General features: G+C 39.8%; 1 protein-coding gene across 2 annotated transcripts in view; it reads right to left on the reverse strand.

Moving 5' to 3' along the window:
- SEH1L (SEH1 like nucleoporin) overlaps positions 1-23061 on the reverse strand; it is a 30778-nt gene extending 7717 nt beyond the window's left edge. The window contains exons 1-5 of one of the 2 annotated variants that reach the window (XM_046024062.1): positions 22909-23061; positions 18616-18666; positions 15466-15612; positions 7835-8046; positions 3764-3862 (exon numbers count right to left, since the gene is read on the reverse strand). In XM_046024062.1, the coding sequence (XP_045880018.1) occupies positions 3764-3862; positions 7835-8046; positions 15466-15612; positions 18616-18666; positions 22909-23019 (620 nt within the window). In that variant the 5' untranslated portion in view covers positions 23020-23061. The remainder of the gene's footprint in view (positions 1-3763; positions 3863-7834; positions 8047-15465; positions 15613-18615; positions 18667-22908) is intronic. The other variant, XM_046024063.1, reaches the window with a different exon arrangement.
- Positions 23062-26301: the final 3240 nt, after the last annotated feature.

Here is a 26301-nt window from a genome sequence, read left to right on the forward strand (position 1 = left end):
TATCAGGGACAGAAGTGAAGCACAGAACCCTGTGTGTAACGGAGGAGTTAGAGAGAGGTACCTACCTTACCCTCCTCTGAAATACTAGTGTTCCCAACATTCTATGCTTGGCCTTCTTTTCACCCCAACATTTTTCTCAAATGTCTCCAAGCCAGGACATGCCTCACTGTTCTTTCCTTAACCTCTCCTCACCCTAAATTGCTCACCCTGAATAATCTAATCCACAGCCTTGCTGCTTCTACTCTTCTACTCCTGACTTGTTTGATCTTAGACAAATCATTTTACCGTGTTGATCTGCTTCTTCATTTATAAAATGGTGCTAATATAAAAGCTACCTACCCTAGTCATAAGATGATTGTTAGAATCTGAATATCATAAAATATGTGAAAATGCCTTATATAAAAGTAGGCACTTACATCACTATGAAGACCAGGTCTTTCTTAATATTTTCACTCACTAAAGAAATAAAAATATCCAATACTGGTTAATTTGACAAATGTCTCCTGTGTACTAAATGGTGTTATTACTTACGGGAAGATCAACTAAGTATTCATCACTGCATGCTACATAGTCCACTACCACTCTGTGTTAAATGTTCAATCTATATAAGAACCTTTGAACAACTCTTGCTTCAAAGAATCAGACCAAAAAAATCCAAAAATGGGTGTATTTAAAGGTCTGATAACTTCCTAAGTCAATCCCTCACACACTCACACACGGACACCTTTACCTACCCAATGTCACTTCCTGGTCATATGTAGAAAATACCAGGTACTTACTGTTTGACTCCCTTGCATCTAAAGCATGGTAAGTGACCCAATTCTGGCCAGGGGACCCAATGAAAAAGCCTGCTAAGACACTTTCAGAAAATATTCTCTCTCCCTAATATAAAGAGACATGAAAGCAAATGCCCTTCTTTGTATTTGCATGTGAAAACCTAGAAAGGCTCTTGTGATCTAAGAGGGAGGTGTCACCACACACGAAGTACGATAGCAAAAAAAAAAAAAAAGGAAAATACCAAGGCCACTGCACCAAGTGAGCTGCTTAACTGATCCCAGAACTGCTCTGCTGCCAGGCTCCTTGTTATAGGAGATAATGCAGGAAATCCAGCTCCTAATCTAGATTTATTCTGCTAGCTAAGAGATTCATTCGGTTAACTTTATCACTGAATTCGTTTAAGTTTTAGGTTCTTTTCTATCTGCCCTGTATTTTCTTTCAGAACTAACTAGAAGTTCTTAACCCATTTATTCAAATTATTATTTATGAAGTACTTTTCATTCTCCTATGTTTTAGAAATGGTCCCCCTTTTAAATTTTCGGTTTATGCTTCCAAACTCATTCTGTTCAGCTAAGGCTGAAAGAAATTACTTTAACAATATTAACTCTTCATGAAGCCTCTTTAAAATGTGCTATTAGGGGTAGCTGGGAGGCTCAGTCGGTTAAGCGTCCAACTCTTGGTTTTGGTTTAAGTCATGATCTCTGCCATGGGATCGGGCCCTGCATCAGACTCCATGCTCAGCAGAGAGTCTGCTTGGGATTCTCTTCCTCTAACCCTCCCCTGTCATGCATGTGCATGCTCTCTCACTCTCAAATAACTCTTTTTAAAAAACATTTATAGGGCGGGGGTGGGGGGTTAGGGATAGGGTTATGGACATTGGGGAAGGTATGTGCTATGGTGAGTGCTATGAAATGTGTAAGCCTGATGATTCACAGACCTGTACCCCTGGGGCAAATAATACACTATATGTTAATCAAAAAAAATGTTTATAGGGCATCTGGGTGGCTTAGTCGGTTAAGTGTCTACATTGGGCTCAGGTCAGGATCCCAGCACATCAGGCTACTTGCTCGGTGGGGAGCCTGCTTCTCCCTCTGCCTCTCATGAATAAACAAATAAAATCTTTTAAGAAATGTTTATTTAAAAAAGCAATGTGCTATTAATACTGTTCACAGCTTTAGTAGCTTAAAAGGTTACAAAAGCCTCAGAAGTTCTAGAGGAAGGTTCCTATAATCTAGAACTATGCTGGCCAATACTGCAGCCACTAGCCACATGTGCCTATCTAAATTTAAATTTATAAAAATAAACAAATTCAATTCTGCCGTTGTAGTAGCACATTCTGAGCTTCCACAGCTGCATGTGGCTAGTGGCCACTACATTAGCTGGTTCAGGCATGAGGCAGTTCCATCAGCACAGCAAGTTCTACTGGACAACACTGCGTAAGCAGAGATTCTCTGAAGAAATCAATAATCTGGGAAGTTAGAGAGCTGGTATAAGAACTCCGCAAAAACCCTAGTAACATTCTGAATTGCAGAGCCCAATGGAATTAGCCAGTCTTGCTTCTCACAGTTTGTTACCCACGATCAAACTGCCATCCAGAAGATGATCCTCCTGATATATCATCAGAAGGTCAGCAGTAGCCTAACACTATGTCACAGGTCTACACCATTCCCCTCCCTCCATCTCATCACATTATCATCTCACATCATCACAGGAAGAAGTGTGAGTCCAACAGAGTAAGATATTTTGAGAAAGACTGCATTCATATAATTTTTATTTAGTGTATTATTTCAATTCTTACATGTTACTACTAGCTACTATTGTTAATCTCATACTCTGCCTAACTTATAAACTTTATCATAGGTATGTATGTATAGAAAAAAAACAGAGTATATACAATTTCATACTATTTCAGGTTTCAGGGAGCCACTGGGGAGTCTTGGAACATATCCCCTACAGATAAGGGGAAAACTCTAGTTCTTCTTTTCTGCTTCTGGCCCTGCCCAATATCTGGTTTCTCGACTCAAGACTGTTGTCTAGCACATGTGAAGCCCACTTGATCAACTGATGTGTGCTCTCTTTTCCTATACACCTCTTTACAGCTCTAAGAGGTGTTGCAGGTATCACAACATGACCCAACATAAATTTTCCATCATGTGCTGCTATACTCTACTCAAATCCGTCTTATTTCCAGATGTCCTTATTTCAAGAAATTACATACCATCCATTGAACTATTAAGCCAGAACCTTGAAAGTCATCTCAAAAGCTTCCCCCATTCTTCACCTTCTACATCCAGTCATCAGATCCTATTGATACCACTTAATTTATTCTCCAACTGCCTACTACTCTCCATCCCCATTGCCACTATTCTATCCCAAAGCCACTACAATCTCCCACCTCAGCCTCTGCCCTCAAAAATACTTCCCATACCTATGGAAGAGTTAAACTACAATCCAAGCCCATCATTCCCCAACTCAAAAATCTTTCAATGGCTTCTCATTTCCCAGAAAATAAAATCTAAACATGGAACACTAGGTCTCACAGATCTAAGCTTTATTTCTCACCATACTCCTTTCTGCCTATTACATTTCAACTACAATAAAAGTATATTGATTCTCTCTTTTTCATGTACCTTATCATTTGTAGTTTTCTCCATTTGGAACGTTTTGCCCTCTTTGGCTAACTTTTACTCATCCCATAAGTTCTGTCTGGAGAACCTTCCTGGCCCTCACCCCCCTAAGTATAGCAAACCCTTAACACACCAATTCTCCCAGTTTATAAAATTCATCATCACTTTAATATTTTTGTTTGTTTTCCCAGCGAGATGGTACATACTGGAAAATCAGAGCCTAGCACAGAACTTGGCATAGAACAGGAATTAGTAAATAGGTAATGAATCATGCATAATTCAATGAATGGATAAAGAAATAACATTTTTAAAAATTAAATGCAATTTGGGACACTAATTAAAACCAAAGCAGTACTAACCTGGTATTTTCATTATACTCGAAAATCTGAACCTTGGCCATTGCATTTGGACTACTGTCATCACTTCCTACAGCTATCATGGGGGAATGGGCACGAGAGCTAGAAATGAAAAGTAAAAACTTTTTTACATAATTATCAAGTTAATATACATCTAATTCAGAGAATTAGAAAAACCTGGCATCAAGCAGCTCTACAACCCACAAATAAGCATGTCACTACCATGACTAGATCCCTGCCATACATCTGACACAGCCACACCTTGGAAAGGTATGTCCTTGAGAATGCTCAACATGGGGACAAATAATACCATTCTTTTGCTAATAGACAGTAATTCTTGGGGTGTCTAGTAACTCAAGGGTAAGCAACCGACTCGTGATTTTTGGCTCGGGTCATGAGATCGAGCCCTATGTCGGGCTCTGCACTCATCAGAGTCTGCTTGAGATTTTCTCTCTCCTTCTCCCTCTGTCCCTCCTCCTGCTCATGCACAATCTCTTTCGTGTGCTCTCTCTAAAATAAATAAATGATTTAAAAAAAAAAAAAAAAGTAGCTCTTCTCCCAAAAGGTTTCAAGCATCCAGTAGAGTTTAAAAAAAAAAAAAAAAGGCAGCCAGGAGGTCTTAGAATTTTTCTTCCTGAAAGATTTGGTCATTAACTATGAAATGAAAAGTAATCCTATGGCGACCAATTCATGGCAAAGGATTTTAAGTGCTTTGTACAAAAAGAAGAAACCCTGACAGAAGGAAGAAAAGCAGAAAAAATCAGCCCTCAAGAAGGCATGCTCCCCACATGTCATTCTCTTCTCTAGATCCATTTGTGGTCAACTTCATTTTTAAAAAGGCTAAAGAGGGGGCACCTGCGTGGCTCAGTGGTTTAAGCCTCTGCCTTCAGCTCAGGTCATGATCTCAGGGTCCTGGGATCGAGCCCCGCATCGGGCTCTCTGCTCAGCAGGGAGCCTGCTTCCTCCTCTCTCCCTGCCTGCCTCTCTGCCTACTTGAGATCTCTGTCAAATAAATAAATAAAATCTTAAAAAAAAATTTTTTTTAATAAAATAAATAAATAAAAATAAAAAGGCAAAAGAGGGGCACCTGGGTGGCTCAGTGGGTTAAAGCCTCTGCCTTCAGCTCAGGTCATAATCCCAGAGTCCTGGGATTGAGCCCCGCATGGGGCTCACTGCTTGGCAGGGAGCCTGCATCCTCCTCTCTCTCTGCCTGCCTCTCTGCCTACTTGAGATCTCTGTCTGTCAAATAAATAAATAAAATCTTAAAAAAAAATAAAGTCTGTTAAAAAGGCAAAAGATAATAAAAGCATGACCTCTACTGAAGTGAACTCTAGGTTGAGTTTTTTTTTTTTATTTCTATGCCTAGTTACCTCAATACTGATTTCCTTTGCCTCCCTCATCCAGATTAAGTAATATCCCTATGAACATGACCCCTTGTTAAACCTGATTTTGTCATCTGGCAACCTCATAAAGCTGAAAACAGAATGTGGTAATTTAAAAAAAAAAAAGTTTAGTTCTTTATTACTAGAACTTTACTAGCACTCTAAAACTGGCAGAGAGAGGAACAAGAAGTAACAAAAATTAAGGTGCTCCATCCCCAAAGTCAAGTCCTCCTGAAATTCAGGGGTACCCCACCCACCAGTTCCCTTGGTTTATACTCCCTACAAGGAAATTTTGCCAACACACTCTACCCACTCACTTGAAACTCAGCCAAGCCCTAGGTAAGAGAGTGTGCTACTAAGAAAACAGAGCACCTAACAGTAGAAAAATACCAATACCGGTTCCTAGCTATAAATACTACTCTCTTGTTTGTAACTACAAAAAGACAAGCAAAGACTAACACACAAGGAAACCAAGATGCATGAAAATAAAGACCAAGGTATACAAATGATCTCTGATAAAGTAGATAGAGCCAATCCTTATCATTTGCAGGTTCTTTATTTGTAAACTGGCCTGCTTACTAAAATTTGTTTGTAACCCCCAAAATCCAATACTCGGGGCTTTCACGGTCAACTCATGAACATGCCTGGAGTGGCTCTGCAAAAAAATGAATCATCTGACCTACATGTTCCATGCTGAGGTCAAACAAGGTAAGGTTCTGCCTTCTTATTTCAGCTCTCACACTGAAAACAAGTGTTGCACTCTATTTACCACAATGCTTTTTGCATTTTTGTTGGTGGGTTGGTGATTTTTTTTTAAAATGGTCCCCAAACATGGTACTAAAGTACAGTCTAGTGTTTCTAAGCTTAGCAAAAAGGCTATGATATACCTTATGGAGAAAATACTGTGTTAGATAAGCTTTGTTAAGGCATGAGTTTTAAGGCTGTTGGCAGAGTTCAATGTTAATGGATCAACAACATATGCTAAATAAGGTATCTTTAAACACAAACACTCATAAAATAAGGTTAAGTATTTATTAGTTGACAAAAATGTGATCAAAGGCTCATGGGAAACCAATCCCATATCTCCCCAAGGAGTAAAATACTCAGTTGTCCCCTTGCCAGTTATAAGCAATGTAACAAAATATTAGAAAATAGGTGAATGAGAGGTATAAGCAAAATAAGTTAATTTGTTTAAAAAAAAAAAAAAGAGGTGAGTCCATATCTAATCTAAAAATTGATAAATCACTAAGTAGAAAATGGATACACTATCTGAAATTCTGATAATTATCAATATAACTAAAAAACCATCATTGACAGTCCCACAAATAAGATCTCTCTAACCAGCTGGCTCCATTGATGAAGCATGCCAACTCTTGACCTCAGGGTTTTAAGTTCGAGCTCCACGTGGGAGGGAGAAATTACTTAAAATCTTAAAAAAAAAAAAAAAAAAGGAGATATCTATCTAGTCATACCTTGAGAAATGGAAAGCTTTTGTACATGTACAAAATTCATCTTTCTTACAGTGAGTATAGGTACTGTTTAAAGCTAACATAGCAAGAACCTGAGACATAAGTAAATCATTTATAAATATAACAGCAACTGGGGTGCCAGGCTGGCTCAGTTGGGAGAGCATGCAACTCTTGATTTTGGGGCTGTGGGTTTAAGCCCCATGCTCGGCGCAGAGATTACTTAAAAACAAAATCCTTAAAAATTTTTTTTTAAATTAAAAAAATACAATAGCAACTGGCAGAATTAAAATCTAAAATCAGAACTATGGAGGGCATTTTTAGCAGGTAGGGGAACTTTTAACCTTTCATTTTGTACTCTTCTAGATTTGAAATTATTCTTTTTCTTTTCTTTTTAAACATTTTACTTATTTGAGAGAGAAAGCAAGACCATGGTGGGGGAGGGTGGGCTACCCAGGTACCCTTGAAATTTTTTCACTACCAAGTAATTCATTCTTTTAATTTTTAAAAATAACTTAATAGAAAAAAAAATAAATAACTTAATAGAAAGCAACTATGAGGAGCACCTGGGTAGCTCAGTTGCTTAAAGGTCTGTCTTTGGGTCAGATCATGATTCCAGGATCCTAGGATTGATCCCAATGTCAGGCTCCCTGCTCAGAAAGAGTCTGCTTCTTTCTCTCTCTCTCTGCCCCTCCCACCCACTCATGCTCTCTCTCATAAATAAATAAAATCTTAAAAAAAAAAAAGCAACTATGATATAGTATAGCAGCTAGAAAAACAATGAAAGACTAGATATATATACTAATACACTGGGAAGTACCCACAATATATTTGTAAATAAAAAAAGCAAATTTCAAGTAAGAAGAATATACGTCTATACATGTCTTTGTGTTCTGGTCTACCTTTACATGATAGTATATGTGCACGTTGCCTATATTTGTGTATTTAAAAACACTCTTGAGTATTTACATGGAAAAAGCCCAGAAGTTGCACACCCAAATATTTACAATGGCTGGCTTCTTCTATGGAATAAAAATAGGGGAAAAGAGACAGAACAGGGTGAGGGCAGATTAAGGAGAATTTTTATGCTACATAACATGTATTTTTAAAAATAATAAACATGACTAAGAAAATATTTTAAGAAATTAACCCATCAAATGCTTAGCTTAAAAATTACTGATTTGCTTTACTAGGATTATATTATCAGGTTTTCTGTGTAAGCTTACCTTGAAGGGTTCCAAGAAATACAACTACAGCTTAGCTTACATGAAATCTCGTGCTGCAGAGACCACTGGCTAAGATTCATAACATCTGGCGCCTCATATATTCTTACTATACCATCTGCCGAACAGGTTGCTAACATAAGGCCCATATGTTTAGGAGCAAATTTCACATCGGTAACAGATGTTCTGCTATCCACTAGAGTTGTCCTCTTAACCTGAAAAAAAAAAAAAAAATTTATTTACATACAAAAAGGAAGGATGGTAGAGTAGAAAGAACATGGGTTCTAAAATCCCACTGCCATTTTACTAGGTATATAACCTTGAATAAGTTATTTAAAAACCACCTGGGTCTCAATTTCCTCCACAGCAAAATACCACATACACAGTTGGCAATCCGTAACAAATTAGTGACCTATAATTAATTATTCCCTTTAAAGTAGAAAAAAAGTTTGCCTTAGAAAGTCTAACTTTATTAAGAGTACAAGGACTCTCCCTTAAGCAGACCAGTCACTAAACTACAAACTGTTTGAATTTTAATATAGGTAGTTTTGTCTTGCACAGTATGCTGCAAGCAGTAAATTACATGAATTAAGATTCTTTAACAGTAAAATGGAAAGCATGCAACTTCTTCCTTTAAACATAAATGCCAGTTAGCCCTACTTGGATCACCACCAACCACTTTAAGAGAAGGCGTTTACTAGAGACCAAGAGAATGGTACAAAGCTGGCATCGTGATAATTAGAGAATGCCAACAGAGCATGTTCAAGCTACTTTCTGGCATCTAGATTTCTGACTGAAAATATCAACAAAATTTAGAAATCAGCACTTTATTGTCTATGGTTACTAAAATACATCTTAAGGAGTCTCAGTAGTAGGAAAAGAGCACATAAAACTCCAAAGATTATACCCTTGCAAACATCTATCTATGAACACCACTGAATAATCAATACCAGTACAACTGCTGAAATATTAAATGCATTAATGACAGCTGATTTAACTAAATACAAATAAATATACAGATATTCCCTGCTTTTCAAAGGTTTATGTTACAGCACTTTGCTTTTACAAAGACCTACTTTAGTACCTTTCTTGCTAACCAAAAGAAATCTGAAGAGGATCCCTGCTTTTGCGACAAGAGAAAATAGCATTGTCATTTGTTTTCCAAGTCTTTAGAGGCAGCAAGCACCCTCATGTATAAGAATGGCACCGCTCAGCTCCTTCCCTGGGACCTACACAGCATCTCAGCACCAAGCCTCAAGAGCTTTGAACTGTGTCTGCAACCATCTGTGCTTTATCTTGATTTATGTTATGCTAACATTAGCAAAGTGTGTCTTAAGGCATCAGAAAAGCCTAAAAGAGGTTATTTTTTGGCTCAGGAACACTCAAAAATTCTTCCATGTAAATTAGTGCTAACTGATTCTCTACTTTATGGCATTTCAGCTTACGAAGGTTTTCCTAAAAATGCTCTACATTCATATAATGGGGGAAACCTTTACCTCTAAGTTCAAACAAAAATCCTTTCTAGGGGCGCCTGGGTGGCTCAGTGGGTTAAGGCCTCTGCCTTCGGCTCGGGTCATGATCCCAGGGTCCTGGGATCGAGCCCCACGTCCGGCTCTCTGCTCCGCAGGGAGCCTGCTTCCTCCTCTCTCTCTGCCTGCCTCTCTGCCTAGTTGTGATTTCTCTCTGTCAAATAAATAAAAAAAAAAAAAAAAAAAAAAATCCTTTCTATGCCACCACTCCTCAACCCAACCTACCACACTAATTAACCCATTTCTGACTGTTAGAAAACTCTCTCCAATTATATACATTTCCCTTCTCTCCTCCCCTCAAGCAGTTGTTTGCCTTTTCCCTAGGGAAAAGGCAATTAAACCAACCCCTCCCAACATTAAAAAAAAAAAATTTTAAGGGCACGTGGCTGATGACTCCAGTTCTCAGGGTTTTGAGTTAGATCCCCACACTGGGTGTAGAGGATATTGCAATCAATCAATCTTAAAAAAAATTATAAACTATGAATAGAATGCAAGCTACAAACCAGAAGTAATCATAAGAATATGATATTGGGAGCGCCTGGGTGGCTCCGTGGGTTAAGCCTCTGCCTTCGGCTCAGGTCATGATCTCAGGGTCTTGGGATCAAGTCCCACATCGGGCTCTCTGCTCGGCGGGGAGCCTGCTTCCCCCTCTCTCTCTGCCTGCCTCTCTGCCTACTTGTGATCTCTCTCTGTCAAATAAATACATACTTAAAAAAAAAAAAGAATATGATATTGGCATTAAGGAGAGACACATAGGTCAATGGAACAAAATACAATCCAAAAATAAACCTTCTTTCTATATACAGTCAATTGATTTTTTTTCATTATTTCATTTTTCCTTTTTTTTTTTTTTATCTTTTCAGTGTTCTAGAATTCACTGTTTATGCACCACACCCAGTGCTCCATGCAATAGGTGCCCTCCACAACACCCCTGGGAGATGAACCATGAGAGACTGTGGACTCTGAGGTACAATCAATTGATTTTCAATGAGGACGCCAAGACCATTCAAAGGGGAAAGCGTCTCTCCCAATCTGATGGTGGCCCCCAAATGTGGAGCAACCCAACTCGGTAGAAGCCTGAAAAACAGGCAGTGAAAGGATCCACCAGAGGCAAAACAAAGGAGGTAGGTGTAGGAATTTATCCAATGCACAGCAAGGGAGTGCCAGGCAGGACAGCATAGAGACTCCTAGGAGGCAGTGGGTGGGGGCTGTATTTAAAGGAGGAAGACAAGGAAGTATGGTGACTTCTGGAATTATCCCTTTTTTGGTAACTGTGCCAGGTTGTAAGTAGTTAGGGCCTATGGATATTTTGAGGTGGGTGGCCCTTATGGGCCTATTTGTATTCAGCCTTGCTTTATATTTCACTGTTCAAGCCTGTTGTCTAATAGCAGCCTCTACAAAGAGCAGTCATTCCAGTAAAAGATGCTGGGGGAGGGTATGTGTTATGGTGAGCACTGTGTATTGTGTAGGACTGATGAATTACAGACCTGTAACCCTGAAACAAATAATACATTTAGTAACTTAAAAAAAGATACTGGGACGGGGGGCGGGGGGGGGGGGGTGCGGGAGGGCGCCTCGGTGGCTCAGGGGGTTAAAGCCTCTGCCTTCAGCTCAGGTCATGATCCCAGGGTCCTGGGATAGGACCCCCCTGGGCTCTCTGCTCAGCAGGGAGCCTGCTTCCCTTCCTCTCTCTGCCTGCCTCTCTGACTACTTGTGATCTCTGTCAAATAAATTTAAAAAAAGAAGATACTGGGAAAACTGGATATTAACACACAAAAGAATAAAGTTGGAAGCACCTGGCTGGCTCAGTTGGTGAAGCATGTGACTCTTGATCTCAGGGTCATGAATTTGTGCACTGGGGGTAGAGATTACTTAAAAAAAAAAAAGTTGTACATTTACTTTACACCATATACAAAACTTGAATAAAAATGTAAAGAAAAAAAAAAAAAAAGACCTAAATGTAAGAGCTAAAATTTTAGGGATGCCTGGGTGGCTCAGTTAAGTGTCTGCCCACGGCTCAGGTTATGATCCCAGGGTCCTGAATCATGCTCCTTGCTCAGCAGGGAGCTTGCTTCTCCCACTGCCTGCTGCTCCCCATGCGCGTGCTCTCTCACACATCTCTGACAAATAAAATCTTTTTTAAAAAGCTACAATACTCTTAATATAAAACTTTGGGGAAAGCCTTTTTTTTTTTCCATTTTATTTATTTTTTCAGCGTAACAGTATTCATTGTTTTTGCACAACACCCAGTGCTCCATGCAAAACGTGCCCTCCCTATTACCCACCACCTGTTCCCCCAACCTTCCACCCCTGACCCTTCAAAACCCTCAGGTTGTTTTTCAGAGTCCATAGTCTCTTATGGTTCGCCTGGGCAAAGCCTTTTTGACATTGGATTTGCCATGGTTTCTTGAATATGACACCAAAAACACAAGAAACAAGAAAAAAATAAATTGAACTTCATGAAAAATTTTCAATTTTGTGCATCAAAGAATGTGGGAGGCCACGATAATGCTTGAGACGAGGACCAAACCAGGCCCTGACTTGTGTCTCCTTTAAAGTCCGAACAGCCTAACAAAAGGCTTATTAGGATGGAAAAGTTGAGTTGCACTGAGAAAGGGTCTGTGCTATGTGTTGTGTGCTCGCCTACATGACTTCCCACACGTTTACTAGTGAGATGAGAGCAATTTGGGTGGGGTCCTAAATTCTTAACTGGTCCTTGCTGTTCCAGCACAGCTCAAAGAACACTCTCAGGATTGTTGGTACTTCTTTGTAATTATTATCTGAAGACAAAGACCACTGGCCTTGGAAGATCTGCATTTAGACCTTGAGAAGTAGTTAATGGGGAAGTCTGGAGGGTTTCATGCATATGTAACAAATTCTTTCGTAATTAGCTAATGATGGACACTTCTTTGTAATTATTTCTGTTGGCTATATAATACCTCGCTGCCCTGAATAAACTCGGCACTGTTGGACATCTTCCTCAGTGTCCCTCCTGCCCCCATCACTTTGTCTCTTTAACTTCTTTTCGCCATCCTCTTACCCTCACGTTTCCTGGTTGATTAAAGGACACTGTCAAGAGAGAGAAAAGGCAACTCACAGGAGAAAATATCTGCAAATCATACCTGAGAAGGTACTAATATTCAGACTATAAAGAACTACATACAACTCAACAGCAAAAAACAACCAACCAACCCAATTTAAAAAATGGGCAAAGGACTTGAATAGATATCTCCCTAAAAAAGTAAAGGACTCTGATACCAATGCCTATTCAGGGACTGTTGGAGAGGGGATAACCCCCCTAACAAGTAATTCTCACACAGCAACAGGCTGTCTGAATTCAAATCTATTCTGACACTACCCAGAAATAGTATCAGATTCCACAGATTATCAATCCTGTACGACTTCGCACACTTCAGAAACATGAACAGTTATCAAAACTCAGACAGGCAATCTGCTTAAAAGATACCCATTTATTATAAAAGGATATAACTCAGAAGCAGCCAGATGAAGAGATGTAAATTGTAAAGTAAGGGGAAAAGCATAAGCTTCTATGTCCTCTTCTGGCCTACAACTCTCCCAACATCTCCACCTGTTCACCAACCCAAAAACCCTCTGAACCCATGTTCTTTGGGGTTTTTATTGAGACTTCATTACATAGGCATGACAGATTAATGCACTGGCCATTGGTGATTAATTCAGCATCCAATACCTCTCCCCTCCCCAGAGGTCAGGGGGTGGGACAGAAGTTTCACCCCTCCAATCACATGGTTGGCCCCATTGGCTATCAGCCCCCAAAGTCACCCCATTAATATAGCAAAAGATGTATTCATCACTTTCAACATTTAGAAAATATGAACAACTCCTGGAGCTGTAAGTCAGGAACTGTATTAGGAAGACCAAACACATAAGAAAAATATATTTCTTATAAATCAAAACATTACAAAAGATATACAACTGGCCAATTAGCACATAAAAAAGAAGATGTTCAACATCACAAACCATTAGGGAAATGCCAAAAAAAAAAAAAAAAAAAAAAAAGAAGAAGAAGAAGAACAAAGACCTCCACAAAGAGATAACCATTTCACACCTACTGAGACAGCTGCAATAGAAAAACAAAAACCGCAAACATTGGTGAGGACATGGAGAAACTGGAACACTCATGCATTGCTGGTGGAAATGTAAAATGGTATAGCCATTGGGGAAAACAATTTAGCAGTTTCTCAGAAGTTAAACACAGAACTACCATATGAGCCAGTGATTCTACTCCTAGGTACATACCCAAAAGAAATGAACCCGAGATCTGAAACAGGTATCTGTACAATAATGTTCACAGTAGCAATGTTAGTTAGCTAGGATCCAATGGGGAACTTACTCAAATAAGAAGGCTCAAAGGAGGGAAAAAAAAAAAAAAAAAAGGCTGAAAGCTATCAGCAAAGGGGAAGTGGGAAGGGATAAAAGCAGGGAAGAATATGTTTTGTTTTGGAGAACCGAAAGTCCCAGCCAAGGAGACCGCCGACTACATGTTCACCTCATAACCCCTTAGGTGAGCCACTCTGAGCTATAACAAGAGCTGAGGACATGCACAGAAGCCCTTGACCTTTAGCTCATTATATTCAGATCTTCTACGGGCAGAGTTTTCCACCATTTTTTGGACACACATGTGATTTTTGAACTAGCATGCTGATATGCTAGGCATGTGCAACTGAACTGAAGTATTTATGCAAACTCCCTGTCCCTGCCCCCTATACACTGAATAAAAGCTTCCTATACTAACCCCACGCAAGAGTGCTTTGGAAACTATCTCCTTGTCTCCTTATTTGTAACAAATAATAAAAAGTGTTTTGCCTTCAACACTTTCTGGGGTTGTGTTCAATTTGATGCACCCCAAATGGCAAATCCCTTGAGTTCGGTTACAGCATTATGTACAATAGCTAAAAGGGAGGAAGAAACCAACAGTCTATCTACAGATAAATGGATAAACAAAATGTGGGATATACACACAACGGAATGTTACTCAGCCGTAACAGGAGTGAAACTGATAAATGTGACAACATGAATGGACCTGAAAACATTTTGCTTAGTAAAATAAGCCAGAGGACAAACACTGTATGAGGTAGCTACAGCAGCTGAATTGACAGAAAGTAGAATAGAGGTTACCAGGGGTTGGGAGAATGGAAGGAGGAGGTATTATTTAATGGTAAAGAGTTTATGCTGGGAATGACGACGTTTCGCTATAGATATTGGTGATGTATACACAGCATTGTAAATGTAATTAATGCTACAGAACTGTACATTTATAGTTAACATGATAAATACATATAAACCACAATTTATAAAGTGCAGCAGAAAAAAAAGAGTAGTACTGACAACATACAAACGTTAGCTTTGGATGGTGAAGAGGACTATTAGGAACAGAAAACACTATATTAATATCCTTAAAAAGGCACAGAATACATCCAGAATATAGAAAAAATTCATAATGGTGGTTGCCTCTAGGAAACAAACTGTGTGGCCAAAGAGAAGGAAGTTGTCACTGTTTACACTCATTTGTACCTTTCACATTTTATACCTTATACCTGATTATCTATTACAAAAAATAAAGAGGGAGGAAAAAGAAAACATTGGAATGGGTCTCAAAGATAATCTAGTTCAATTCTGGAGCTTGGCCAATACACACACTCTACTCTTGTTAAAATTCGGACATCCAATCAGGGAAGACCTAGAGTAAATAGCAGATACAGGTGAGAATATATTTTATGAGAGGCAAAGGTAACCACAAAACAGAAAAAACAATTTTTTAATGGATTTTTAGAGGGCACTCACTGTATGACAAAGGAAATACCACAGATCCATCATGAAAGTTAAAATTAAACAATGCCACTAGTGCTCCTCAGTACCACTTCAGGCCCAAGACAAAATTAAATAAACAAGTAGGAGAAAAACATGGAAGAGGGAAAAAAATGGAACTAGTAAATATAGTGAGGAGTGGGAACATCTTATCAAGTCCCGGAAGCATTTGTGGAAAGACTGATGCTCCTAGGATGTTCATGCACCCTTTTCCCCATTCTACCCTCCCAACCCCTGAAAAACCAACAAATGTCTCACCCAATGACTCTGTCCTCGAAGTTTATCATTTGATTCTCCAACTATTTCTTCCCACACAGCAGCTGTTCGGTCAAAAGAACAAGAAGCCAAAACCTGTCCAAATTCAGGATGGGCCCACGTCACACGCCACACAGATCCACTATGTGTCTGAGAAATTATTTAAAAAAACAAAAAAACAAAAAACTGACTTTACTCATGTTTCACACATATAAAATTTTACTTGAGGAAATAGACCACAGATATATTTACTTCAATAAGAGCAGAAAGCTATTTAATTTTTATTTTTTTAAGTTTTTTTTTTTAATTTATTATTTAACAGAGAGAGACATAGCAAGAGAGGGAACACAGCAGGGGGAGTGGAGAGGGAAAGGCAGGCTTCCTGCTGAGCAGAGAGGCCGATGCCAGGCTCGATCCCAGGACTCTGGGATCACGACCTGAGCCAAAGGTGGACGCTTAACGACTGAGCCATCCAGGTGCCCCTAATTTCACACTTAAATAAAAAGCTAAGTTCTAGAAATTTTTAACTTTTAGAAGATATTCTCTATTTAGGATTGTGGCTGTTCTGGAGTCAAGTCCTTCTAACATTTTACTAATAAGTAAAAATCCAGCTGGATAAAGTTGACCTCTTCCAGTGCAAACAGAGACTTGCTTCAGAGTTTAGCCTAACCAGGGTTTAAAAAAAAGATCTACTAGTCCACCATTTTTTTTTACTTGCAAATTCTCTCTACAGGAAACAGTCACCTAATAAAATAAATAAGACTAATCAAAATTACTAGCTTCAAAAACCTAACAGTACATAGAAACTGTAGTAATAAAACACTTAAACAATTCCAAAACCTGGCTAGACAGTGGACTATTCCAGGAAAAGCAGCAATGAGCGATCAAATTTAGAGAAGTCCAAATCCTTGTATTCTGAGAAAATAATTTGAAGCCCAGTAGCATTACCTTTAATATTTGAAAAATGGCAAATTACTATTCTTCAATTCTTTATGTTGACCAATTAAAAAAAAAAAAAAAAGGAACAGATAGGTCTTAAAGCATTTCACATCCACAGAATTTCATTTGTGCTTTCCAGTAAAGACACAGTATGACAATGAGCCTCAGTCCACCAATAATGTTTCTAAACTTTGTTTTACACTTCTGTATATCTAACACTTTCACACTCAACAATCTCAGTAAACTTTCATAACTGTATAACTTCTACATGGTAAATATGTCATCCAAAAGTACACTTTAACTAAGAAATAAAGATTACAGAGAAAGTCGTCAAAATAAAAAGAAAACTGTATTAACTATCATCAGTTGAACAAAACCTGATATATTTACGTTTTACTGTTGTTTCTTAAGAGGATTTAAAAACCTACCACAGTATTTATGAACGAAGTTGTTAAACTAAAAAGCAAGATATAAGGGTTCCCTTTTGGAGTGATATATAGTTCCAGAACTGGATAGAGGTGATAGTTATACCAACATCATGAATGTAGCAAATACCATCGAGTTGTTTATAAAAGATCAAACTACTAACACATGCGACAACATAAATGAACCACAAAGAAAAGGGAAAGTAGTTAGACATTAAGAACTACATATTTTAGAATTCCACTTATATGAACTGTCTAGAAAAAGCAAAACTACAAAGACAGAAATAGTTCAGTGGTTGCCTAGGGGTTGGGTGGGGAATGGGGATTGGTCCCAAAAAGGCAGAAGGGAAATTTCAGGGTTGATGACAGTGTTCTAAAACTAGACTGCAGGGGCGCCTGGGTGGCTCAGTGGGTTAAGCCTCTGTCTTCGGCTCTGGTCATGATCTCAGGGTCCTGGGATCAAGCCCTGCATCGAGTTCTCTGCTCAGCAGGGAGCGCTTACCCCTCCCCCTCTGCCTACTTGTGATCTCTCTGTCAAATAAATTAAAAAAAAAAAAAAAAAACTTTATAAAAACTAGACTGTGGTGACAGGTGCACAAGTGTATAAATTTACTAATATTTGTTGAACTATTTCATTTAAAACTGATGACTCTAGAGGCACCTGGGTGGTTCAGTGGGTTAAGCCTCTGCCTTCGGTTCAGGTCATGATCCCAGGATCCTGGGATCAAGCCCCGCATCAGGCTCCTGCTCAGAGGGAAGCCTGCTTCTCCCTCTCCCACTCTCCATGCTTGTGTTTGCTCTCACTGTGTCTCTGTCAAATAAATAAGTAAAATCTTTTAAAAAAAAAAGCTTTAAAAAAAAGCAAATAAATGAAATAAAATTGATGACTCTAATGGTATGTAAAATTCCGAGTAAAGCCGTTTCTAAAAAAAGAAATAGAACTTGTACAAAATATCACAACAATTAAAAATATGCAGGGGCGCCTGGGTAGCTCAGTTAGTTAAGTGTCCAACTCCTGATCTCAGCTCAGGTGTTGATCTCAGCATCATGAGTTCAAGCCCTGTGCTGGGCTCCACACTGGGCATGGAGCCTCCTTAAAAATATATACATATATGGGAGTGCCAGGGTGGCTCAGTGGTTTAAAGCCTCTGCCTTCAGCTCAGGTCATGATCCCAGGGTCCTGGGATCAAGCCCCACATCGGGCTCTCTGCTCAGCAGGGAGCCTGCTTCCCTTCCTCTCTGCCTGCCTCTCTGCCTACTTGTGATCTCTGTCTGTCAAATAAATACATAAAATCTTTAAAATATAGGGGCGCCTGGGTGGCTCAGTGGGTTAAAGCCTCTGCCTTCGGCTCAGGTCATGATCTCAGGGTCCTGGGATCGAGCCCCACATCGGGCTCTCTGCACCGCGGGGAGCCTGCTTCCTCCTCTCTCTCTGCCTGCCTCTCTGCCTAGTTGTGATTTCTCTCTGTCAAATAAATAAAATATTAAAAAAAAAAATATTTAAAATATATATATATATATACATATATGTATATGCAAAGGAAAAAGTAAGCAACAAATACTGAAATACTAAAAATAGTTATATTAGAATCCTAAGTTATTGTACATTTCCCTATTTTCAAAATTTCTGAAGTATATTTTTGTTACTTTAATGTCAAAAACATAAGATACTTTAGGAAAAGAAGTACACATTTTACAATTTTCTCACAGATGTACAGTAAGTCACTGATGATACCAAATAAATAGTAAACATCTAAGTTTTTTTAAAAAGCAGTGTAAAAATACTAACCTTCCAGCTAGCAGTACAATGCCAATCCCCACTTTCACTTTTATCCCAGACCTGTAAAAAAAAAATAAAAGACATATTTTATTCCTACATAGTCCTACAAACATGAAAAACACTGGATCCGCATTAGGGCAAAAGAAGTGAGCAGAAATTCACAAAATAACAACAACCAATAATAAACATTCATTCACATACTAATTGAGAACCTGAGGAGTGCCAGACACCAGGCTGAGCACTGAGGGGTCAAGGAATCTGTACTCTCATAGGTAACAAAGACAACTGCAGTTGCAGTCCAGTCTTGTCATTGTACTAGCTGTGTTCTACAATGTCGCTGGGAACACTGCGTCAGCAAATTCTGAACCACTTGCTCCCAGGGAAAATACAAGGTTAAGATTCACAGGAGCTTGTGGTCACAAAGTATTTGTCAACCAATCAATACATAACTTTGTTTTCTGTATGTACCTGTTAAAGACACCTTTTTAGTGTGTATTATTGATTCATTAACACTGAAAGCACAGCTAACTGCAACTCATGTCTGAATAAAGCTTTCCTAACACATACGTTTTCTCTGTAGGGCAATCACAGCCTTCTTGTACCTAGGCACACTAGTCAACACTTCAGCATGACACCTGGGGACAATTTTAAACAGTGAAATCACCAACAAACAGCAAAAAATAAAAATGTGAAAAATGCAGCAAAAAATAGACAAGGAAAAGGACATTTGTTTACAGAATGACAGCCCAAATAAGAAAGCAGTATCACCCTGTTTAACCTCAGCAGGAAACATGCACATCAGGCAACTCCAATTTTTTGCTACTCTGTGCTCATGTCAGCAAGTAACCGTGAGTACTGGTTATGGGATTACAAATAAATTGTACAGAGTGGGTAAATTCACAAATACAGAATTTGCTAATAGTGAGGACCAACTATATATAAAACAAACAAAGGCAAAACACTGGCTCTTACTATCAAGAAAAAATATAGATGACAGGGGCTGCTGGTTGGCTCAGTTGGTTAAGTGTCTGCCTTTGGCTCAGGTCGTGATCCCGGAGTCCTGGGATGGAGCCCCATGTTGGGCTCTCTGCTCAGCAGAGAGTGTGCTTCTCCCTCTGCCCTTCACCCAACTCGTGCTCTCTCTCTCAAATAAAGAAAATCTTTTAAAAAATAAAAATATACAAATATAGATTACAATAAAGAGACAACATTTTAAGCTCTTAAAAAATGTAGTGATGGGGCGCCTGAGTGGCTTAGTCATTTAAGCAGCTGCCTTGGGCTCAAGTCATGATCCCAGGGTCCTCTCTGGAATCCACATGGGGCTCTCTGCTCAGCGGGGAGCCTGCTTCTCCCTCTCCCAGCCATTCAGCCTACTTGTGCGTGAGAGCGCGCTCTGTCAAATAAATAAATAAAATCTTTAAAAATTAAAAAAAAAAGTGATAAATTCCTCAAAAAATGAAAAATAGAATTACCACATGATCCAGCAATTCCAATTCTGAGTACATACACCCAAAAGAGCTGAAGGCAGGGTCTCAACAAGGCAGAATTATCCACAATAGCAAATCATTTAAGCAACCCAAGTACACTGACAGATGAATAAGCAAAATGTAGTATTTACAAAACACATTCAGCCTTAAAAGGAAAGGAAGCAAGGAAGAAATTCTGAAGAACTACATTTTGCCTATCATTCAGCCTTAAAAAGGAAGAAATATTTACAATACATATTCAACCTTAAAGAGGAAGAAAATTCTAACACAGGTTCCAACAGGTGCAAACTTCAAAGACCCTATGCTAAGTGAAATAAGCTAGTCACAAAACAGACAAATATTGTATGATTCCACTTATATGAGGTACCTAGAGTAGTCAAATTCACAGACAGAAAGTAGAATGGGGATTGCTGGGGGTGATGATAGGGAGAATAGGTACAGAGTTTCAGTTTTGTAAAATGAAAAAGTTCTGTGAATAGATGGTGGTGATAGCTGCACAAAAATATGAATGTACTTAATACTACTAAACCATACACTTAAACATGGTTACAATGGTAAATTTTATGTTATGTGTATTTCACCACAATTTAAATAAATAAAAGAAAAAATGTTAATAATGCCTGACATGGATAATGTCCCCATCAAATCAACACTCTGGCAGTATAAAATACATTGCAGAACCTTGGAAAAGGCAATCTGCCAATTATTCACAAAAGCTTTTAAAATATTCATACTTGAATGAGGTTAAGAAAATCATTCAAAACACAAAAAAGCTAAAATAATGAAGATTTTAACTGCAATACCACTTCTGACAGAGAAAACCTACAAAACTGAAAGATTAAAAGATTCAATAATAAGTGGTAAGGAAAAAATGTATGGCATATTCAGTTAAGAGACAACAATGCTATATTCAACAAGTGGATAGATGAATGGATAAACAAAATTTGTACATATACAACAAAACATTCAATTTTTTTTTTTTAAGATTTTATTTATTTATTTGACAGAGAGACAGAAAGAGAGGAAACACAAGCGGGGGGAGCTGGAGAGGGAGAAGCAGTGAGCAGGGAGGCCCATGTGGTGCTGATCCTAGAATGCTACAATCATGACCTGAGTCGGAGGCAGACACTTAGCAACTGAGCCACTCAGGCACCCCATCAATCTTTTTTTTTTTTTTTTTAAGATTTTACTTATTTGTCAGAGACCGAGTGCGCTGGCACAAGCAGCAGAAACAGCAAGCAGATAAGAGAGCAGGCTCCCCAGCTGAGTAAGGAGCCAACCTGGGAATTCAGTCCTGCCCCAGGACCAGGGATCATGATCTGAGCCCAAGGGGCAGACCCTCAACCTACTGAGACACCCAGCCATCCCAATATTATTCAATCTTAATGAAATTCTGCACATTCTATAAATATGGATGAACCTTGAAAACATCATGGTAACTTGGATGGTTACATTTATATGAGACATCCAGCATAGTCAAAATTTATACAGAAAGGGATTAGAAGTGACCAAGGAAGGGCTGGGGGCAGTGGGGAAGAAGTTACTGAGTAGAATTTTAGTTTAGGATGAAAAGAAAGTGTCAGAGATGAATAGTGGTGATGGCTGCACAACAATGGGAATGTTGTGCTTCATGCCAGTTAACTATAAAATACACTTGGAGATGGTTAGTTTAACACAATTAAAAAAAATTTCAGGTGACTTTAAACCTTTTAGGAATTACAATGCTATAGTAATTCCATGGATTTGACGATACGATTTTTCAAAAGGGAATTTATGTATGTATGTATGTTTGTATGTATATATGCATGTATTTTAGAGAGTGTTTCTGGGGACAGGGGAGGGGGTAAAGGGAGGAGAGAAGCAGACCCTCAATGAGCTCAGAGCCCCATGCAGGTACCGACTCTGAGATCAGGACCTGAGCTGAAATCAAGAGTCCCACGCTCAACCAACTGAGCCACCCAGGCGCCCCAAAGCATGTTGTTATTAATAACTATCTTTGAGGGATCGCTGGTATCAAACCTGTCCGTGAAAACTAGTAAAAACGTCCTTCAGATTTTCAGTTATTCTGGAGTCGTCGAGAATACAAATAATCCACACTCCAGCTTTCAACTTCAAAACTACTATCATTCACTGTATAATAATCTCTAAAGCTCCTAAATCCCAAATACCATCCTCTTATCACAGAAGTTCTGATTGTCAGAGCCGTGTACATTCACACGAACTCTAAGAAACAAACATGGATTTAGGTTTCTTCCACGGCGAAAAGAGATGAGCTTCCCGTCTCCCCAAGACAGGGACAAGGCACACAGCACTTGAGAGAACACTGCGAACGGACTGCATTACAAGTCGCAAGGCCAGGTCCCCTGGCTGAACCAGCGTAGTAACAGCACAACCACCCCCAAACCCGCGCGGTCTGAAAAGCCCCTCACGCAGACAAAGCTGAGGTTCTCTCGGCTCTTGCCCACAACGACTCAAGCCTGCGCGGGCTGGAACACGCGCGCTCCCAAGATTCCCAGTGGCGGGAGCGCGCACGTGGCTACGACACCCGCCCTCCCAGTCCGCGCAGGCGCAAGGCAGCGTGCCACCTCCCACCCCGAGCCGAGCTGCTATGACCCTACAATACTGAGGCAAGGGTGGCGGAGCATACCCGCTGCCCGCCCGCCTTGGGCTCCAAACCCCGTGCCCAGCGGCACGCCTCAAAATCGGCGGGTAGTCCCCTTTCCAAGCGCGGCTCGCTCCGCTCTAACAGGGAGTCGTGCACGTTCTCACTTCCCCCTTTTCTGGGCCCGGTTCCACCCCAAGGCTCCGCGCACACCTTGACACTCTGGTCGCTGGAGCAGGTAGCCATCCGTCGCCCATGGAAGTCGAAAGAGACATCATGGATGAGATCTTTATGGTCCGCCGCGATGTGGCGCGCCACAAACATGGCTTCCGTCAGGCCGCGCCTCCTCGGTCTGCCCCTCCCACCACCCAAGAGGGCGGCCGCGGCGGCGCGGGGACCTCAGCCCACCAGGGCCCCGCCTCCGACAGGGCGCGCGCGCACAGCGCGTGGTGTCCACGCGCCCCCGAGCCGTGCGCCCCGCCCCTTTACCCGTCATACCCCGTGAGGCGGCCGGGAGGGCGACTGCGTCTGCGCCGCCCGAAAAAAAGTGTTACGGCGGGAAGGCCGTGGAAGAGTGAGCTTTGCTGTGCTGTAATGAAAATTAAAAGAATTAGTTGCTAAAGTATGATGACTGGGAAAAGTGAGAAAGTTAGAAAAATCATCCACAGCCGTGGGATTTGAGTCAGTATTGGTTAGTGTTTAAGCCCCAACCCAGACACTGGCTCAGAGCAAGTGAAGTCAGAGGGGCGCTTTCCCGGGACAATTAAAGAGCAAGGAAGGGTGGAAATACGTCTGAGGAGTCCAGACTCAGCCGAAAAGAAAAGACAGGCGGGATAGAGTTGAGAGGGAAAAACCGAGGGATTTTTGAGGTCGAAGAGCTGGTGTGAAGGAGAGAAAAGGTAAGGATCCAAAGTCACCAAAATGTTTTAAAGTTTACACAGAACAGGCTTTTGGTGTCAAGAACCAAGGTATGGGCAATGGGATACTAGAAGTTTAAAAGTTCTTTATGAAGAAACTCAAGTCACCTAAGAAAACAGCAGTGTCCAGAATGAACTGGAAGACTGAGAAGTCTGGAGCCAGAGTTCTCAATAAAGAAATAAGTCAAACAAGCAAAACAAAAAACCCTGGAAAATAGCCCTCAAATCAATGATTTTGTCAAACCCCAGAAGTGGAGGAATACGGATTTCTCTTGCCTATCTGAAAGTAGAGCATTCCTATAAAACCTTTACTAAGATGAGATGGCAGAAAGGGAAGAATCAATTACTGTAAGTTTACATGGAAATTTCTTGAGCAGTTTCAGACCCCAAAAATAAATACTCTTGGGCTTTTCTGATAGCACCTTAGGTCACATCTTGTTAACGGATGCATAAAATAAATCAACATAAGGAACAGATGTTCACACACAGTTCAAAGCTCTGGCAGTCTGACGTTCAGATGCTGTTTAGTTCCCAGGGAAGAAGCTCTGCATCCCCACTGATGCTCACAGTTACTGCTGCTTCTATGACAGCTAGCTGCAAAACAAACACTGGATCTTTCTGTAAAAGTAAAAAAAATCCCCTTTAGATTTTTTTGTTGTTAACAAAAACAGGTACTGATGTAGGTCTTGCGTGAAAGCGAAGTGGTGTAACATGAACTTTCGAAAAGAGGAGCATGCTTCTATTCTGCAGAGAGTGTAGCGATTTAGGGTGTTTTGTTTATCAGGCATTTTAGAGGGCTTATGGTAAAATGAGGATGGGAAATGGAATATTTGGAGAATGAAAATAGAAAAAAAAAATGTCAAAAATAAGCCTGCAGAAAGGGTTTATATTTTGGGTTATGGCCAGAAATGAGAAATGACAAGAATGTGGGGCCTAATGAGATTAGCAGGCTAGAAAGTTTTCAAAATAATTAGTCCCAGCTGTCCTTCGATGGATTGCAGAGAAACCTGCAGAGGGAGGTGGAGAAATGACTTAGCCTTTCTGGAATTCTTTTTTTTTTTGCTTGCTTGCTTTTTTTTTTAAACGAAAAATAATAAGATTTGGGGGCACCTGGGTGGCTCAGTTGGTAAAGCATCCTACTCTTGATTTTGGCTCAGATCAGGATCTCAGGGTTGTGAGTTTGAGCTCCATGTTGGGCTCCACTCTGAGCATGGAGTCTGCTTGAGAGTCTCTCTTCTCCTCTTCCCCCACCACCCCCCTTCCCTCAAAAAAAAAAAAAAAAAAAAAGGAAAAGAGAAAGAAAAAGTAAGATGTTACTGACACTTTAACAGACTTCAATCTGTGAGTTGCCGGTATGATTACTAATAACAGCTGTAACTGCTTTAAGGTTGAAGAGAATCGTTTCCAAAAACCGTACTCACAAAATCCAATCAATTTAGAAATGTTCTAAAACTTTTTAAAGTTTTATTTATTTAAGTAATCACTCTACCCAATGTAGAGCTTGAACTCACAACCCTGAAATCAAGAGTCAGAAGAGCATATGACTCTTGCTACTGCAATAACATGGATGGAACTAGAGGGTATTACACTAAATGAAATAAGTCAGTCAGAGAAAGCCAATGATCATATGATCTTGCTGATATATGGAATTTAATAAACAAGGCAGAAGATCATAGGGGAAGAGAGGAAAAAATGAAACAAGACAAAACCAGAGAGGGAGACAAACCATGAAAGACTCTTAATCTTAGGAAGCAAAGAGGATTGCTGGAGGGGAGGGGGTTGGACAATGGGATACCTGGGTGAAGGACATTGGGGAGGGTATGTGCTGTAATGAGCACTGGGTACTTGTTATATAAGACTGATGAATCACAGACCTATACCCCTGAAACAAATAATATGTTATTTGTTAATTAAATTTTTTAATTTTAAAAATAATACATTAGTGATGCCTGGGTTGCTAAGTCAGTTAAAAATCTGCCCTCAGCTCAGGTCATGATCCCAGGATCCTGGGATGGAGCCCCACACCGGGCCCCCTACTGAGCAGGGAGCCTGCTTCTCCTTCTCCTCCCCACTCATGCTCCCTCTCTCTCTCTGTCACTCTCTAAAATAAATAAAATTTTAAAAAATATATTTTTTAATTAAAAAACATTTTTAAAGCTCAGAGACAGTAAACAGATAAATATTTGCCAGAGATTATCCAGGTGGAGGGTTGAATAGGTGAAGTACAAGAGATTTTTTTTAAGACTTTATTAGAGCAACTTTAAGTTCACAGTAAAATTGAGCAGAAAATACATAGAGTTCTCATATATAAGCCTTCTCTACCCCCACACACAGTAGTGTTAATGGATGCTAGCAACTATCAATTGCTAGCAACACAGTAGTACAGTTGTAATAATTGGTGAACTATACTGACTCATCATCATCACCATCACCCAGAGTCTATAGTTTCCCTTGAGGTTTACTTTAGGTAAATGTATATTGTATATTCTATGGGTTTTGACGAATGGTGACATATATACCACCATTATAGTGTCATACAGAATAGTTTCACTGCCAAAGCTTTGAACTGACCAATTCTCTGTGCTCTGCCCATTCATCTCACCCTCCCCCCAACCCCCGACAACCACTTATCATTCAACTGTCACCAAGTTTTTTCTTTTCCAGGATGTCATAAAGTTGGAATCAGAGT

The sequence above is a fragment of the Meles meles genome, chromosome 12, assembly GCF_922984935.1.
Source record: "Meles meles chromosome 12, mMelMel3.1 paternal haplotype, whole genome shotgun sequence".
Taxonomy (NCBI): Eukaryota; Metazoa; Chordata; class Mammalia; order Carnivora; family Mustelidae; genus Meles; species Meles meles.